Consider the following 20,637-nt stretch of genomic DNA (forward strand, 5'->3'; position numbering starts at 1 on the left):
CTTCCCTGGTGGCGCAGTGGTTGAGAGTCCACCTGTCGATGCAGGGGACACAGGTTCATGTCCCAGTCCGGGAAGATCCCACATGCCGTGGAGTGGCTGGGCCGGTGAGCCATGGCCGCTGAGCCTGCGTGTCTGGAGCCTATGCTCCACAGCAGGAGAGGCGACAACAGTGAGAGGTCTGCGTACCGCAAAAAAAAGAAAAAAAAAAAAAAACTAAAACAATTAAGAAACTGGCAATAGGAAAATACATATCAATAATTACCTTAAATGTAAATGGATTAAATGCTCCAACCAAAAGACATAGGCTGGTGGAATGGATACAAAAACAACACCTGTATATATTCTGTCTGCAAGAGACCCACTTCAGATCTAGGGACACATACAGACTGAAAGTTAGGGGATGGAAAAAGGTATTCCATGCAAATGGAAATCAAAAGAAAGCTAGAATACCAATACTCATATCATATAAAATAGACTTCAAAATAAAGACTGTTATAAGAAACAAAGAAGGACAGTATATAATGATCAAGGGATCAATCCAAGTAGAAGATATAGCAATTGTAAATATGTATGCAGGCAACAGAGGAGCACCACAACATATAAGGCAAATACTAACAGTCATAAAAGGAGAAATAAACAGTAACACAATAATAGTGGGGGACTTTTAAAGCTCTACTTTCGTCAATGGACAGATTATACAGATAGAAGATCAATAAGGAAACACAGGCTTTAAATGACACATTAGACCAGACAATGGATATTTATAGAGCATTCCATCCAAAAGCAGCAGTATACATATTCCTCTGAGGGGCACTTGGAACATTCACCAGGACTGACAATATGCTGGGCCACAATGCAAGCCTTGGTAAATTTAAGAAAATTAAAATCATATCAAGCATCTTTTCCAACCACAACACTATGAGATTAGAAATAAATTACAGGGGAAAAAACGTAAAAAACACAAATACATGGAGGCTAAACAATACGTAACTAAATAACCAACAGATAACTGAAGAAATCAAAGAGGAAATCAAAAAATACCTAGAGACAAATTACAATGAAAACACAATGATCCAAAATGTATGGAATGCAGCAAAAGCAGTTCTAAGAGGGAAGTTTATAGCAATATAATCCTACATAGAGAAATGAGAAAACTCTGGAACAAACAATCTAACCTTACACCTAAAGGAACTAGAGAAAGAAGAACAAACAAAACCCAAAGTTAGTACAAGGAAAGAAATCATAAAGATCAGAGCAGAAATAAATTAGATAGAAACAAAAAACAAGAGCAATAAAATTAAAAGGTGCTTCTTTGAGAAGATAACTAAAATTGATAAACCTTTAGCCAGACTCAAGAAAAAGAAGGAGATGACTCAAATCAATAAAATTGGAAATAAAAAAGGAGAAGTCACAACAGACACCACAGAAACACACAGGATCATAAGAAATTATTACAAGCAAATATATGCTGATAAAATGGACAAGCTGGAAGAAATGTACAAATTCATAGAAAGGTAAAACCTTCCAAGACTGAACCAGGAAGAAATAGATAATATGAACAGACCAATCACAAGTAATGAAACTGTGATTAAAAATCTTCCAACAAACAAAAGTCTAGGACCAAATGGCTTCACAGGTGAATTCTTTTTCTTTTCTTTTCCTAGGAATATAGTACTTTATGAACACTACAGAGAAGTATTTTCCAAGACAAATATAAAAGACATAGTTCCTCTTTAGTGACTATAAAATAAAGCCATCATCTTAACTTCTGTATTTACAGTAAAAAAAAAAAAAATGTTTTTAAACTAAGTTTAAGAAATCTTTACTAAGAATCAAATATATGTCCAACATCACAGTAAACACAGGTGAATTCTATCAAACATTTAGAGAAGGGCTAACACCAATCCTTCTCAACCTCTTCCAAAAAACTGCAGAGGAAGGGACACTCCCAAACTCATTCTATGAGGCCACCCTCACCCTGATACCCAAACCAGACAGAGATACTACAGAAAAAGAAAATTATAGACCAGTATCACTAATGAATATAGTTGCAAAAATCCTCAACAAAATACTAGCAAACAGAATCCAGCAACACATTAAAAAGATCACACACCAGGAACAAGTGGGATTTATCCCAGGGATGCAAGGATTCTTCAGTATATGCAAAATCAATCAATCTGATACACCATATTAACAAATTGAAGAAGAAAAACCATATGATCATCTCCATAGATGCAGAAAAAGCTTCTGACAAAATTCAACACCCATTTATGATAAAAAAAACTATCCAGAAAGTGGGCACAGAGGGAACCTACCTCAACATAATAAAGGCCATATATGACAAATCCACAGCAAACATCGTTCTCAATGGTGAAAAACTGAAAGCATTTCCTCTAAGATCAGGAACAAGACAAGGATGTCCATTCTCACCACTATTATTCAACATAGTTTTGGAAGTCCTAGCCACGGCAATCAGAAAAGAAAAAGAAATAAAAAGAACACAAATTGGAAAAGAAGAAGTAAAACTGTCACTGCAGATGACGTGATACTATACATAGATAATCCTAAAGATGCCACCAGAAAACTACTAGAGCTAATCAATGAATTTGGTAAAGTCGCAGGATACAAAATTAATGCACAGAAATCTCTTGCATTCCTATACACAAATGATGAAAAATCGGAAAGAGAAATTAAGAAAACACTCCCATTTACCACTGCAACAAATAGAATAAAATACCTAGGAATATATCTACCTAGGGAGACAAGAGACCTGTATGCAGCAAACTATAAGACACTGCTGAAAGAAATTAAAGATGATACAAACAGTTGGAGAGATATACTATGTTCCTGGATTGGAAGAATCAATATTGTGAAAGTGACTATACTGCCCAAGGAAATGTACAGATTCAATGCAATCCCTATCAAATTACCAATGGCATTTTTTACCGAACTAGAAGAAGAAATCTTAAAATTTGTATGGGGACACAAAAGACACTGAATAGCCAAAGCAATCTTGAGGGAAAAAAAACAGAGCTACAGGAATCAGACTCCCTGACTTCAGACTATACTACAAAGGTACAGTAATCAAGATAATATGCTACTGGCACAAAAACAGAAATACAGATCAATGGAACATGATAGAAAGCCCAGAGGTAAACCCACACACCTATGGTCAACTAATCTATGATAAAGGAGACAAGGATATACCATGGAGAAAAGACAGTCTCTTCAATAAGTGGTGCTGGGAAAACTGGACAGCTACATGTGAAGGAATGAAATTAGAACACTCCCTAACACCATACACAAAAATAAACTCAAAATGGATTACAGACTAAATGTAAGACCAGACACTATAAAACTCTTAGAGGAAAACATAGGAAGAACACTCTTTGACATAACACAGCAAGTTCTTTTTTGATCCACCTCCTAGAGTAATGGAAATGAAAACAAAAATAAACAAATGGGACCTAATGAATCTTAAAAGCTTTTGCACAGCAAAGGAAGCTATAAACAAGACGAAAAGACAACCCTCAAAATGGGAGAAAATATTTGCAAACGAATCAACAGACAATGGATTACTCTCCAAAATATATAAACAGCTCATGCAGCTCAATATCAAACCAACAAACAATCCAATCCAAAAATGGGTGGAAGACCTAAGTAGACATTTCTCCCAAGCAGACATACAGATGGCCAAGAGGCACATGAAAAGATGTCCAACATCACTAATTATTAGAGAAATGCAAGTCAAAACTACAATGAGGTATCACCTCACACCGGTTAGAATGTACATAATCAGAAATCTACAAACAACAAATGCTGGAGAGGGTATGTAGAAAAGGGAACCCTCTTGCACTGTTGGTGGGAATGTAAGTTGATACAGCCACTATGGAGAACAGTACTGAGGTTCCTTAAAAAACTAAAAATAGAATTACCATATGACCCAGTAATCTCACTACTAGGAACATACCCAGAGAAAACCATAATTCAAAAAGACAGATGCACCCCAATGTTCACTGCAGCACTATTTACAATAGCCAGGTCATGGAAGCAACCTAAACGCCCATCGACAGACAAATGGATAAAGAAGATGTGGTACATATATACAATGGAATATTACGCAGCCATAAAAAGGAACGAAATTGGGTCATTTGTAGAGACGTGGATGGACCTAGAGACTGTCATACAGAGTGAAGTAAGTCAGAAAGGGAAATACAAATATCGTATATTAACGCATATGTGGAATCTTAAAAAATGGTAGAGATGAACTGCTTTGCAAGGCAGAAATAGAGACACAGATGTAGAGGAAAAACATATGGACTCAAGGGGGGAAAGCGGGGTAGGGGAGGGGTGGTCATGGGATGAATTGGGAGATTGGGATTGACATATATACACTAATTTGTATAAAATAGATAGCTAATAAGAACCAGCTGTATAAAAATAAAATAAAATTCAAAAAAAAGAAAGAAATAAAAGAAACCCAAATTGGAAAAGAAGAAGTAACACTGTCACTGTTTGCAGATGACATGATACTATACATAGAAAATCCTAACGATGCCACCAGAAAACTATTAAGAGTTCATCAATGAATTTGGTAAAGTTGCTGGATATCTGTAGCATTTCTATAAACCAACAATGAAAGATCAGAAAGAGAAATTAAGGAAACAATCCCATTTACCATCACATCAAAAATAATAAAATACCTAGGAATAAACTTACCTAAGGAGACAAACAACCCATACTCTGAAAACTGTAAGACACTGATGAAAAAGGTGGAAGATGACACAAACAGATGGAGAGATATACCATATTCTTGGATTGGAAGAATCAATATTGTCAAAATGACTATACTACCCAAGGCAATCTACAGATGCAATGCAATCCCTATCAAATTACCAATGGCATTTTTCACAGAACTAAAACATAAAATCTTAAATTTGTACAGAGACACAAAAGACCATGAATAGCCAAAGCAATCTTGGGAAAGAAAAATGGAGCTGGAGGAATCAGGCTCCCTGACTCCAGACTACACTACAAAGCTACAGTCATCAAAGTAGTATTATACTGGCATAAGAACAGAAATATAGATCAATGTAACAGTATAGAAAGCCCAAAAATAAACTCAGGCACCTATGGCCAATTAATCTACAATAAAGGAGGCAAGACTATATAACTGAGGTAAAACAGTCTCTTCAATAAATGATGCTGTGAAAACTGGACAGCCACATGTGAAAAAATGAAATTAGAACATTCTTTAACACCATACACAAAATAAACTCCAAATGGATTACAGACCTAAAAGTAACACCGGATACTATAAAACTCTTAAAGGAAAACATAGAACCCTCTTTGACATAAATCGCAGCAATACCTTCTTCAATCCACTTCCTAGAGTAATGGAAATAAAAACAAAAATAAACAAATGGAACCTAATTAAATGCAAAAGCTTTTTCAAAGCAAAGGAAACCACAGACAAAACGAAAGACAACCCACAGAATGGGAGAAAATATTCTGCAAAAGATGAAACTGATAGTGGATTAGTCTCCAGAATTTACAAACAGCTCATGTGGCTCAAAAATAAATAAATAAATGGGCAGAAGACCTAAATAGGTATTTCTCCAAAGAAGACATACAGACGGCCAAGAGGTACACGAAAAGATGCTCAATATCACTAATTACTGGAGAAATGCAAATCAAAACTACAATGAGATATCACCTCACACCAGTTAGAATGGCCATCATCCAAAAGTCTACAAACAATAAATGTTGAAGAGGTGTGGAGAAAAAGGAACCCTCCTACACTGTTGGTGGCAATGTAAATTGGTACAGCCACTATGGAGAACAGTATGGAGGTTCCTTAAAAAACTAAAAATAGAGCTACCATATGATACAGCAATCCCACTCCTGGGCATATATCCAGAGGAAAACATGGTTTAAAAGGATACATGCACCCCAATACTCATTGCAGTGCTGTTTACAATAGCCATCGAAAGATGAATGGATGAAGATGTGGTACATATACACAATGGAATATTACTCAGCCTTTAAAAAGAATGAAATAATGCCATCTGCAGCAACATGGACGGAACTGGAGATTATCATACTAAGTGAAGCAAGTCAGAGAAAGACAAATATCATATGACATCGCTTATATGCAGGATCTAAAAAAAATGATACAAATGAACTTATTTACAAAACAGAAATAGACTCACAGACTTAGAGAAGGAAGTTATGGTTACCAGGGAGGAAGGTTGGTGGGGGGAAAGGATAGATTGGGAGTTCGGGATTGACATGTACTCACTACTATATTTAAAATAGATAACCAACAAGGACCTACTGTATAGCACAGGGAACACTGCTCAGTATTCTGTAATAACCTAAATGGGAAAAGAATTTGAAAAAGAATAGATACATGTATAACTGAATCACTTTGCTATACACCTGAAATTAACACAACATTGTTAATCAACTATGCTCCAATATAAAATAAATTTTTTTGAAAAAAGGAAATCAAACTATATTGAGACACATGAAAAGGAAATACAACATATCAAAGCTTATGTGATGCAGCAAAAGCAGTTTTAGAAGGAAGTTCATAACAGTAAATGTCTACATTAAAAAAGAAGAAAGATCTCAAATAAACAACCTAACTTTACTCCTCAAGGAACTAGAAAAGGAACTGAATCCAAAGTTAATAGAAGAAAGGAGATAACAAATAACAGAATGGAAACAAATGAAATAGACACTAAAAAGACAATAGAAAAGATCAAAGAAACTAAGAGCTGGTTTTTTGAAAAGATAAACAAAATAGACAAATCTTTAGGCAGACTTACCAAGAAAAAAGGTAGAGAACTAAAATAAATAAAATTAGAATTGTTCTTTCTTCTAAGAGCAGGAACAGGAATAGAAACAAGGATGGCCACTCTCAGCACTTTTATTCAAAACAGTATTGGAAGTCCTAGCCACAGCAATTAGGCAGGAAAAAGAAATAAAATGCATCTATATTGGAAAGGAAGAAGTAAAATTGTCTCTATCTGCAGATGACATGATATTATATATAGAAAACTACAGGGACTCCACCAAAAAACTGTTAGAAATAAACAAATACAGTTAAGTTGCAGGGTACAAAATCAACAAACAAAAATCTGTTATGTTTATATACAGTAACAATGAGCTAACAGAAAGAGAAATTAAGAGAACAATCTCATTTATAATCACAGCCAAAAGAATAAAATACCTAGGAATAAATTTAACCAAGGAGGTGAAACACCTATACACTGAAATCTATAAGACACTGTTGAAAGAAACTGAAGAAGACACAAGTAAATGGAAAGCTATTCCATGCTCATAGATTGGAAGAATTAACATTGTTAAAATGTCCACTCAACCCAAAGAAATCTACAGATTCAAAGCAATCCCTATCAAAATTCCAATAGCATTTTTCAAAGAGAAGAATCCTAAAATGCATAAGGAACCACAGAAGACCCCAAATAGCCAAATCAATTTGAGAAAGAAAGAGCACACTCCCTGATTTCAAATTATTTTACAAAGCTATACTAACCAAAACAGTATGGTGTTGGCATAAAAGCGGACACATAGATCAACAGAACAGAACAGAGAGCCCAGAAATAAACCCATGCATATGTGGTCAGTTAATTTAAGACAAAGAAGCCAAGACTGTACACTGGGGAAAGTACAGTCTCTTCAATAAATGGTGTTAGGGAAATTGGCCAGCCACATGCAAAAGAATGAAACTGGACCACTATACACAAAAATAATTGAAAATGGATTAAAGATTTGAATGCAAAACCTGAAATCATAAAACTTCTAGAAGAAAACATAGGCTGTAAGCTCCACGACATCTGTCTTGGTGATAATGTTTTCAATTTGACATCAAAGGCAAAGGCATCAAAAGCAGAAATAAACAACTGGGACTACATCAAACTAAAAAGCTTCTGCACAGCAAGGAAACCATCAACAAAATGAAAAAGCAACCTACCAAATGGGAGAAAATATTTGCAAATCATATATCTGATAAAGAGTTAATAACCAAAGAATTCATACAACTCAACAGCAAAGAACAAACAACTCTTTAAAAAATGGGCAGAGTATCTGAATAGACATTTTTCCTAAGAAGACATACAGATGGCCAAAAGATAAATGAAAATATGCTCAACATCACTAATCATCAGGGAAATGCAGATTAAAACCAGAATGGGATATCACCTAACACCTGTTAGAATGACTATAATAAAAAAGACAACAAATAACAAGTGCTAGTAAACATAACGGAGAAAAGGAAATACTACAGCACTATTGGTGGGAATATAAATTGGTACAGCCTCTATGGGAAACAGTATGCAAACTCCTCAAAAAGTTAAAAATGCAACTACCGTATGATCTAGCAATCTCACTTCTGAGTATTTACCCAAAGGAAATGAAAACAGGATATTGAAGAGATATCTGCACTTCCATGATCACTGCAGCATTAATTCCAATAGCCATGATGTGAAAAGAACCTAAGCGTCCATAAGCAGATGAATGAATACATAAGATGTGATATACAAATATATAGAATATTATTCAGCCATGAGTAAAAAGGAAATCCTTTCATTTGCAACAATATGGAGGAACTTGAGGGAATTATGCTAAGTAAGGTAAGCCAGAGAAAGACAAATACTACATGATATCACTTATACGTAAAAGCTAAAAAAAAAAAAACACTCAAACTCATATACTCAGAGAGTAAAAAAGTGGTTGCCAAGGCCTGCGGAATGGGGAAAATAAGGAAAGGTTGGTAAAAGTGTAAACTTTCAGTTATAAGATGAATAAGGTCTGAAGATCAATATAAACATAGTGATTACCAATGACAATACTGTGATATAATTGAACTTTCGCTTACAGAATAGAACTTAAATGTTCTCACACACACACACAAAAAAATAAATATATGAGGTGATGGATGTTTTCATTAACTCAATGGCGGGAAACCTTTAAATACCTTACAATTTTATTAGTCAATTATACCTCAATTAGGCTGAAAACAAAAACTGTCAAGGCCATAAAAAATGAGGAAAGCCTGAGAAACTATCACAGACCAGAGGCTGAGTAAGGACACAGGACAACTAAATGCAATGTGTTATCTTGGATTGGATCTTAGAACAGAAAAAGGACATTAATTAAAAACTGGTGAAATTCTAATGAAGTCTGGAGTTTGGAATTTAACACTAAGGGAAACTGGGTTGAGGTATGTATAGGAAATGCCTCTACTATCTCTACAACTTTTCCATAAATCTAAAGTTATTCCAAAATAAAAGTTTATTTTTCAAAAAAAGATGTATTAGGAATCTTACAGGACAGGTTTTAAGCAACGTGTGCACAAGTCATGGATTGCAGCGAGAAGAACTTAGGGAATGAAAAAAGTTTGGAAACAGACAAGTCAGGAAGTCATAGTAGGAGATTCTTAATGATCAAGAATGGCAGGTCTTTAAGGGGATTTTGGCAGTTTTGACACATTCCCTGCTGTAGAGTAATCTCACAATCTCTGATCAAGTGCACTCAGCCAGAACAGGGCAGAGGCCAAATAATGAACCAGCAGATTTAGACATGGCAAAAAGTTAGACCAAAGTACTTGTGAAAAATTTAAAAATTAATATTCTTCTTGACTAATAAAAACAAAGACATATAGAAATAAAAACTATAAAAAAGAATTCATGTAAACAATAGCATTAGATATTGGAATAGGTCACTAAAGTGTCCCTAAAACTCTCACTTCCCAGGTCTTAAAAAAACTGGATAGGGCTTCCCTGGTGGCGCAGTGGTTGAGAGTCCGCCTGCTGATGCAGGGGACACGGGTTCGTGCCCCGGTCCAGGAGGATTCCACGTGACGCGGAGCGGCTGGACCCGTGAGCCATGGCCTTTGGGCCTGTGCGTCTGGAGCCTGTGCTCCACAACGGGAGAGGCCACAACAGTGAGAGGCCCACATACCACAAAAAAAAAAAAAAAAACTGGATAGAATCTCAAACAAACTACAGATGGTTTAGATACAGCCTTGTCTGTTATCTTCTCCAGCAGACGTTTAATCATAACCCTTTTCAGGAGTTTCTCATGGAGCTTCTGGTGTTTCTTTCCACTGAACTCTTGTTGCATTTAACATCTTAGCATGTCTGTCAAGTAGCGTAAGTAGTGTATGCCACCTCATTCTTTCACTTGTGTATAAGTCCTGCCTCCCTAGCACATATTCATTCATTCATTGTTTCAACAGTCAAGTCAGTCAGTATTGGATGTCTACCAGGCACTGTGCTGGGCATTAAGGGTACATTGTTATAAATAAGAAACCACTGTTGTCCTCAAGCTTTTCCAATGAGGTCAAAAGATAGACAATTAATCAGGCAATTTTAAAAAAACAGTGTATTAAGTGCTATAACAGATGCTTGCCCATGATGTTATGGGACAACATAAAAGGGGTATTTAACCAGATTTTAGGTTTAGAAGTGAAAACATTTAAGCTGAGTTCTGGAGAACTAGACCATATGCAACCTGATGTCAAAGGCCTGATGTCAAATCACAGACATTTGAATTTTCTCAAGCCTTAAGCTCAGCTCCTTGCAGAGAGCAGAAATTAGACTGTTAGTTAATTATGATCATAATAATATTGATAATATGGATCAAGACAATAACAGTGGCTTGTGTCCAAGATACAAAGATGAGTAAGGCAGAATTCCAACTCTCAAGGCATCTCTGGAATTTTCGCTGTTCATCCTTGTACCCATCACGCCAATCACAATTCCTGGGACATGCTGGCACTCAATAAATACTTGCTGAATGGATGAGCTTTCTCAGACTCCCCACATTCAGTCAAGCACCAAGTCCCATGAACTCTTTTTTCTTTTTTAATAAGGCTGTTTCATTCGTGTGTTTACTGGAGTAGCAGGGTTTTTTTTTTTTCGGGGGGGGGGGGGCATGTGACACGACTTGTGGGATCTCAGTTCCCCAACCAGGATTGAACCTGGGCCACAGTAGTGAAAGTACCAAATCCTAACCACTAGACCACCAAGGAACTCCCCCCATGAACTCTCATTTCACAATATTTCTTACATCTGTTCCTCGATTTTTCTACTTTTCACCATACTCTTTTGTTATTTCCTATCCCTACCACTGAAAGAGAATTTACACTGGTCCCCCCCGGCCAGTCAGGCTCTTCTTCCTCAACACTGCGAGCCACCAGCAGGTTTTCTGAAACCCAGACTTGCTAACTGAAGTGCCTACTGAAATACCTCCTGTTTGCTTACAGAATAAAGCTGAACATCATCAGCATTATTACAATTCAAATCCTCAAGTCCTCCGTGGTCTCGTCCTAATCTACCACTGCGGGTGTTTTCACACGCAACGCTCACTTAAACAAACCCTGCCCTCTAGTCATACTTGTTCACCCACTGGTCTTCCAAACAGGCTTTTTGTTGACCAAATTCCACTCAAAAGCCTTGGTTCAGGCCAGTCCTATATCCAGCAGCTCTTCTTCCTAGGCTCCTAAGACCCAGTACAAAACTTTGCCTAGGGTGAAGCTTTCTTTGAACACCTTTGTGTACAGCGTGAAAGAGAAACCACATTTTTTTAATACAGATATACAACTGACTCAACACCATTTTTTCAAAAGACCATCTTTTTCCCAGTGCACTTCTGTGCCTGTCACTTTTGTCATAAATCAAGAACCTGTCAATAATAACATATACACAGGTCTGTTTCTGCACTTTCTGTTGATTGATCTATTCAATTATCCTTACACCGATACCACATTGCTTTAATTAATCTAGATTTGCTATCTGGAAACAGTCGACTAAGTTGTTCTTCATCAAGATTGTCTTCTCTATTCTTGGCCTTTTGCATTTTCATACAAATTTTAGAATCACTTTTCAACATATACAAACTTGTTGGGATTTTAATTGGAATTGTATCTACTCTATAGATCAATCTGGGAGAAAATTAAAAAGAAGTCTTATCAATCTCCTTAAGTATTTGATATTTTTATGCTAATGTAGATGGTAAGTTTTTAGTTTTATTTTGGAATTGTTTTTTCATAATTTAATTTTGTATAGTAACTTTGTATCCAGTGGCTATGATAAATCCAGTGACATTATTAATTCATTAAGTGTTATCTGTAGTTTATGTTGTTCAGATGTACAAAATAATGTCATCTGCTAATGACAATTTTACTATTTCCTTTGAATTCTTACTCTTGCCTTACTGCATTTGTTATGACCTCCTGTACAATGGTGAACAGAAGTGATGATGACGGACATCTATGCCTCACTATCCAGGGAGATATTTTTAAATATTTCACCATTAACTATGATTCTTTTTAAAGAAACTCTTTATCAGAATAATGAAGTTTCCTTTTATTTCCAGTTTGTTGAGAATTTTACCATGCCTAAGTATAGAATTTCATCAAACGCTTTTACTTCATTTATTGAGATATGGGTTTACTTTCATTCTGTTAATGTGATAAATTACACTGACTTTTGAATTTTATATCAACTTTGTATTACTGGGATAAATTTAACTTTGTTACAATATGTAATCAATATACGACAGGATTCATTACCTATTTTATCCTTGTCTAAACAAGTCCTTTGAAGACAGGGTTTTATGCTACTTTGTATTTTTCTGTATTATTCATAACACTGTAATCATATTATAACTACATTTATAAAATTGTAAGCATCTTGAGAGAGGGCAAAGACTTGCTTTGGTCTTTGTATACTCTCTACTGTTTGGAACACAGTATACATCACATAAATGCTTGTTGAATGAAAGTCCTCATAATCTCCTAACAAAGTGTCTTTCACATAAAAGTCACTCTAAATAAATATCTGTTGATGATGAGTGTGTCAGTTAGCGCTTTCTTTACTTCAATGAGTCCCATTTTCTCAATTTAATTCCTCATGTTATAACTGTAAGAGCCCTAACAACTTATTGGCAGGAGCACAATTATAGCTCAATTCAGAAAAAGAATATGTTCACAAGTTTCACCATCTACTTTAGAGGATAAAAAACCATATTTATCACCCAATTGCCATGACATCCAGTCCCATGATACCCAGTCAGGTAGTCCAGCTTGGGCCCACTTCATATGTTCGGCATCAGTGAGATTTTCCAAAGTACATAAGTACACCTGGGAAAGTTTCCCATGTTCTTCATTCTGCTTCATAAGCCCTGCTTAACAGCTTGATTTGTGATTTTAGAAACTGGGCTCTTTTGTCTCTGTTTCTGAGAAAAATTTAAACATACGTTTTTGGTAAAAAGGTCTGTCTCTTCACAACCACTGTGTGGCATTTCAACTGTAACTCAACATTTATGTTGTACTCTCACAGCACAATTTCTGTAGGTATGAATTTGAGACAATCAGTAACTTTAAATGTCCCCAACACATACACTTGAAGCAACATCTCTGGGTTGCTACTTTACCACAAATTCTCTCTCTGCCTAACTATGCCATCTATCAGTCAATTCAGTACAAGAACATAACATATTATAGTTACTGTCTTGTTCCAGAAATTCAAAAGATTCATCAGATTTCTTGACCTTTAGAGCCAGAACAGAAGAACTGGAAACTGTTACATAGGCTTAAACCTGAGACAGATACAGAAATCTGTGAGGAGAAGTGAAAACTTTCAGAGAAACTAGCCAGAGGAAATAGGTAATGGCTATTACATGTAAGAAGGGAAGAAAAAAGGAATCTTAGCTTCAGTAGTCTTGAGCTTCTCAAGTTAAATATATTTAATATATCACTGACAGTGATTATGTTAAAATAACTCAATAAGCCATACCCAACAGAGTTCAAAGAAGTCAAAGTTTCTTCAAAACAAACTGAAGTGTCAACCCACTGTCCATTAGTAGAATAAATATATGCCACCTAAAGTAATGACAAATACAATAATGGACACAACACTGATGCATTAGAACACACTCAAGAGACATCTAGACTTTCATTTCTTGACGCATGGGTTAGAGAGGCAGAGAATTCTGCCTCAGCCTATTCTGTTTATCTAAAGTCACAGTAAATAATCCTGGTAAATGTTAATGTTCTTAAATGTTTGCCAGACTAAAATTATCCAGTCTGGCCAAAAATACATAAACATAAAAAAGGATATTTTCTCCTTGTTCATTTGTTTGTTTCGTTGGTTAGTTGGTTGATTTTTAATGGTACATTTTAAAGATGCATTCCCTTAGGTTGAACTTTGTCTTTTGGTGCTTTACTGATCTGCTCTGTGGAGTATAATTACTTTCATGAATCTGCTCTGTGGGACATAAATAACATTACATAATATGAGCCTAGACCACGGTGACCAAGTTTGCTCCAATCCATTTATTCTTCTTTGCTCATCATGTGAATAATTTATTCCAGGAGGCAAGTGTGCACTTGGCATTTATCTACTATTCACTGGTAACATAAACTCTATTTAAGTGTGAAAATTCACACTTAGAGAAGACAATTTTTTTTTTTTTTAGTGAGGCACTTACTAAACCAAGCAAGACACTAGGGCTCACTACAAGTGTGCACATTAAGGATTCTGTCTTCTACTCTTTACAGTTTCTCTCTTCTGCTTTCTCTTTCCATTTTAAATAGGCTTTCTGAGCCACCATGCAGATAAATATCACCACCAGCGCAAAGCTGGGAAGGAAAGCAGAAGTTGGGGACAGGGCAAGGAGTTGGTCTCCACTAGCAGAGCCCACAGAGAGAGTGAGAACAAAAGTCAGCCTCAGAATGGCCAGGCAGGGAACAAACAGGGGCCCACTGGCCCAGGAAAGAAGCCCCCAGAAAATGGACCAGAAGTCAGGCAAAGAGGCAACTTAACAGGCCAGGAATGGTGACCTGGCCTTGCTGACAAGAAGACCCATACACTTCTGGGTCCAGAACTATAATTCCGGCAGGCTGATCTCAAATATGAAATCTGGAAGCTCTTTGGGTGGAGAGTGCAGGCTCAGCCAGGCAACAGCTGAGCAGCAATTATACCTATAGGTATTGTGTGTTGAGCACTGAGCACGGGCCATATGCTGTGCTAAGAGTTTTATGTCTCATGGTCATCCTTATGAGCTAGTCATGGATGTTCTCTTTCTCCTTCTTTTGGGTGTTGGTTGAATGCACCTTCCTCACCCCTTTCAAGAAAGCCTTGGCCAGGAAACTTTCTTTGGCCAACTATCAAGAGTCAAATAGATGCACCACTTCTGGGTAGAAGTACTGAAAGGCATCACATGATTCACCAGCTTCCCTTCAGCTGACTTGACAATCATGAAAACAAGTATCAGGATGGAGCTCCCAGCAGGCCAGGCAACTAAGATGTGGAAAATATCCTGCTGCTATGGACTGGATATCTGGATGCTTATGCCCCCCTCCACCCCAGCCGAATTCACGTGTTGAAATCCAATCCTCAATAGGCTGGCATTTGGAGGTGGGGCCTTTGAGAGGTGATCAGGTAATAAGGCTGGAGTCCACATGAACAAGATAGTCTTCAGAGAGCTCCCCCATCACCATCACCACCACCACCACCACCACCACCACCACCACGTGAGGACTCAGCAAAAAGACGGCTATCTATGAACCAGGAAGCAGGCCCTACCAGACACCAAATCTGCCTGTGCCTTGATCTTGGACTTCCCAGCTTCCAGAACTGTGAGAAATAAATGTTTAAAAGCCACCCAGTCTGTTACAGCAGATTGAACTAAGACACCTGCCAACCTGCACAAGTGAGAAGAGTGAAGAAAAATTTATTTTGTAGTACTTACTGAGCCCCTGCCATAAGGGGATTGTGCATCACTGGAGTATAGGCATGGACTGTCTCCTTGAATCACCCAGTAAACCTGCAACTCCTTATGGAGGACTGTGAATGTACATCCTGGTGACTGTGGGTCCTTCGCCCAGGCCTATCTAACCAGAGCCCCACTCTTAACCACGCTGTGGCAAAAGCTAACTGAACACGCAGGAGAGAAAATAAGACACCCCCATCTCCATAAACAGCATCAGGAACTTCTACACACACAACTGACATCAGGCCAGGCGACTTAGCGGAGTAGCCACTGCAACTCTCTAACTCTGTGGAAAAAAAAAAAAGTCAATCAAGGCATATACCACCAAAGGACACCAGCCTAATGTTACACCGTCCTCTGGGATAGCCAAACTGTATTAAATGGTGACTCTCAAAGTGATCCAGCCCCAGGGAGGGCTGACAGAGCAGAGTGGGTTAGAGTTGAAAAAGTGGCCCCATGCTCCTCTTCTTTGCTAGATCATAACCTTCACTTTTACATTATACCTAAAGTAAATATGGGATCCTACAGAGAATAAGACTTCCATTGTTTCCCAAACCTAATGCCTTCTAAAGCCATTGGCGTTATGAGGCTGAACAGGAGGCGAAAGATTCTAAGAACCAAGACACTATTTGCAGCTAATAAGACAACATTCTACGCAGGGCCCAGAAATTTTACTTTTTCCAGAAATTTACAAGTAGAGTTCAAAATCTAGAATTCACGGTATAAACATAACTTCCTTGTATCTTCTAATCATGACTTAAGAATGGGAGAATTCCCTCACATACATTTATTCTTAATGGGTATTCATCTTAAGTATCAACCAACCAACAACAGGAGACCTACTAGAGAATGGACTTGAGGATATGGGGAGGGGGAAGGGTAAGCAGTGACAAAGTGAGAGAGTGGCATGGACATATATACCCTACCAAACATAAGGTAGATAGCTAGTGGGAAGCAGCCGCATAGCACAGGGAGATCAGCTCGGGGCTTTGTGACCACCTAGAGGGGTGGGATAGGGAGGGTGACGCAAGAGGGAAGAGATATGGAAACATATGTATATATATATAACTGATTCATTTTGTTGTAAAGCAGAAACTAACACACCATTGTAAAGCGATTATACTCCAATAAAGATGTTAAAAAAAATTTAAAGATGGGTTGAATGTATTCCAATCCTTAATCATTCAATTTCTGTCACTTTTCTCTGGTCCAATCTGGGGATTTGTCCTGCAGCCTTTAAACTAGAAAAGGAGAGGTAAACTATTCTCATTTTTAGCAAATTGATTGGAAATATATTCTCTAGCTGTCACTTTACATTGTGTTATTGACTTTCAGATTAAGCAATGCCTCTGAAGTCTGGACAGAGTCCACACTCCGTTATTGGGATGACTGAATATGCGTACCATTTGAAGCCATAATTTATTTATGGCCTTAATACTGGATTGGCTTTTAAAGCATGAGCAAAATAACAGTAGGCTGTTCTCATGCATATGATCTCCATTATAATTATTCATTTTTTAACATAATAAAAATGGTAGTCATCCATTTGATTAGACAGATCAAAGGGGTCAAACTACCATATATCACCTTTGAATTTCACATGATACACTCATCCTAATCTCTGCAACATCTAAATCTGAAGGTGTCACATGTGTTCAGAATGTTGTCTATCATAAAGTCAACATTATATTTTCATGCTTTGTGTGGCAATAACATACTGGGTTATATTTGTTATGGGTTTTTAGATTTTAAATATCTAATTAGAAATTAACATCAAACTACTTGAAACATCGTAGTGTAGACAACATAGGACAGATGAGCTTGAATGAAAATAAAATTACATTGTTATGCTAATTTAATTTTCCATAGCACTTTCATAAATATTATTTCACTAAAGTGTTTGTAGATGTTTCAAAGGGGCAAGAGAATATCACAAAAAAATGTCACTGGAAGCAAAGCCCCCTTTCTAACTGAAAGCAAGTGTACAGGAAAATATCAGAACAGAATATGTTTCATGATATGTATTTGAGAAAGCAAACAAAACTGTTACTTTGATTTAAATAACAAAAGAGGTAATTTTTCAAAAAATAAGTACAAGGTTCTATTTTGGAGCATCTGAGTGAAGAAGAAAGCATAGATCCTTATGTGCAAACAACCAGATCTCACTTTCCTTGGTCTCTAACCCTCAGCAGGCACTGAGCATCCTATACTCATCCACAAAGGTGAGGCTGCCGTGGCCCACCCTGTATGACTTAATACTTTCAGTGAAAATCTAAAAGTGAGAAACCATTTAAGTATAATGTGTGCAATGTCTGTGACTCAAGGAGACATAGTCGTAAAAGCTGGCAGTATTGATTTTCAGTAAGAAAATAAAGGAACTAGACCAGCTAAAAGCACAAGCTGCAAATGAACACATATTCAGAGTGACACTGAAATGAAGACATACTCTATCACCATCCTAAGGGCAGACCATTCTCCCTAGTACTCATAAAACGACATCAGGATCCAAATTACAGGAAGATGCTATTTGCCCCTCTTTAATAACCACAGGTTCCTTCGCTAATTGTGGAGCCTGCATTTTTAAACAGACACTGCTGCCTTTCAAACAACTTGCATCCTAGAAATCTCCTTCAGTTACTTCCATAGTCTTAAGGATCTGAGGCATCCATTTGATATTGTCTCTACACACAAGACAGCATGCACCCCAATTCAAATCTTTAAACCTGCACTTTCGGACTTGATCAGGCCCTAAAAGAAAAGGCAAAGACCTTCCTTTCAGACTGGGTAAGAGAAATACTCCTTTGCCCTCTTCCTCCTGGGAAGCTAGTTGCTGCTGAAATGCCCAAGAGAAGAGAAGCGCGCGGAGTAGGGGGTGGGGGGCGGAGGAGACGGGGGAGGGGTAGGTCCTTGCGGCGGTAGATGTGTGAGTTCCAGAAGTTCTTTCTATCATAATTGGCGATGTGACCCAAATACAAGGAAACCTCCACATTCCATTAACAGACTCAATTTGGATTATGCAGCTCCGCAGAAAGAAACGGCATTTTCTCTGTAGCCAGCTGTACTGCCCTCGAGATAACTCTCTTAGTTTCATGTTAACATTTGGTTAAGGAGATGCTGATGGGTCAGATTTGATACTGTGAATCCACTAAACGCCGTTTTACAGGGACTTTTTCTCTCCTGAATGGCGAGCCTAGGGGCTCGGCCCCAGCGCCAATAACGTTTCCGGCGAAACACGCACTCTTTGGGAGACGGGGTCCCCGCTCGCCAGACCCCACCCTCCAGCGGCGAGTCCCGGGAGCAGGGCGACCTGCTCTTCCTTTCTCTGTTTCTCCTTGCAATGTGCAAACCCCTCCCTAGCTGGGCGCAAGTAGAGAGGACCGCCACCTGCTCATCCCAGAGGATACGCTGCAGAAAACTCGAATGGATCTTGCGCGGACACAGGCTGGATTCCAGCGGCGACAACTTTACGGATTTGTTCATGTTAGTTCTGGACCGGGTAAAATAGCCCCAAAGACGCGAGCAAACGCCCCTCTGAAGCCCACTACCGTGCAACACCGGCTCCTTGGAGCCACGCTGGGGCAGTTCCCCTTATTGCTCACCCCACAAACGCACTGCGAACGACCCCCCTCCCCGCCCGCAGTGGAAGCCCGGAGAGGTCGAGGTGTGCGGGGCCAGGCAGTGCGTAAGGGAACAACCCCGCCCCGTCCCGCCCCTCCCCTCTCCGCAGCCCGCTCCTTCCCGGCAGGAAAGTGCCGGAGAGGCCCCGGACGGGCGTAGGACCCGGACGCCCCGGCCCCAAGCCGGGCCGCCGGCGGGCTCCCCGCGCCCGGCCCAGGGGCGCGCGTGTGGCAGGTGCAGGGCCGCGGTCGGGGCAGCGAGCCGCGCTTACGTGCTCCAGCTTGTCTTTCCTCCGGAGCCAGACGCTGGCGCTGTAGTCCTGCTGCTTGACGCTGCTGTAGAAGTTCGCGCCCACTCGGGTCAGGCTCGGCGAGGGCTCCTTGGGGCGGCTTTTCAGCCTCATCTGCTCAAAGCCCTCGTGGGGGGAGGCCGAGAGCCACTCGTGCTGCCGGATCTCCATGCTGACATGACCAGGCGGCGGCCGGCGCGCAGCGAGCTCGGGATGGGCGTGCGAGAAGCCGGCCGGGGCTGAGGGAGGAGCGAGCGGGCGCGGGCAGGGCGCGGGGAGCCGAGCGCGGGCAGGGCGGGGTGAAGCGGACGGGGAGGGAGGGGGAGGAGAAGGAAAGGAGGGGAGGAGGGAGAGGAGAAAGATGGGGCAGGAGGGAGGCCGCGAGCTAGGCGTAGGCGCAAGGTGCGGGCGGCTGCGGTCCCGGGTGGGCGCTCAGCACGCCGGCCCCCGGCTGAGTGCGGCGGAAGGGGGCGGGGGAGTGGGAGTGGGAGGGGCGGCGGGAGGGGGGAGGGGCGGCGCGCGCCTGCAGGTTGGCGCAGTGAGGAGGCAGAGGGCTGCGAGTCCGACCGCCGCCCCTCCCCGCGCGCCTAGGCCAGCGGTGGCCGAGCGGCGGACCTGCCTTCCGCAGCCTTTCCTCAGCCGGGCTCCGAGTCGTCCCCTCGCATTTTTACTTGAAAGCGAAGAGCAGCTGGAGAAGTCGGCGCTGTCTCCGTGCCCCCTCCCTCCTTGGCATCACCCCGCCTTTCCCCCACTCGCCGCCTCCGACCTCTGCCTCCCCTCTTTCTCAAAGTTCAGTAACTTCCAGCCTCAGGAGCCCATTTGTCCCACCCTGGGGGACTCCGAACAGAGGGTGTCCAGCAACCCCAGAAAATGGCCCCAAGGACGAGTGTCTTGAGCCTGGCACGATTTCCTTTGGAGGGTGTAGT

The 20,637-nt window shown here is 39.8% G+C and overlaps 1 protein-coding gene across 1 annotated transcript in view; it reads right to left on the minus strand.

Moving 5' to 3' along the window:
• The window catches only part of PLD5 (phospholipase D family member 5), a 491,284-nt gene extending 471,213 nt beyond the window's left edge, over positions 1-20,071 (minus strand). The window contains exon 1 of the mRNA XM_067729472.1: positions 19,694-20,071. Within this exon, the coding sequence (XP_067585573.1) occupies positions 19,694-19,882 (189 nt within the window). The 5' untranslated portion in view covers positions 19,883-20,071. The remainder of the gene's footprint in view (positions 1-19,693) is intronic.
• Between the last annotated feature and the right edge of the window lie 566 nt (positions 20,072-20,637).

This window comes from Pseudorca crassidens, chromosome 2 (genome assembly GCF_039906515.1).
Source record: "Pseudorca crassidens isolate mPseCra1 chromosome 2, mPseCra1.hap1, whole genome shotgun sequence".
NCBI classification, from domain to species: Eukaryota; Metazoa; Chordata; class Mammalia; order Artiodactyla; family Delphinidae; genus Pseudorca; species Pseudorca crassidens.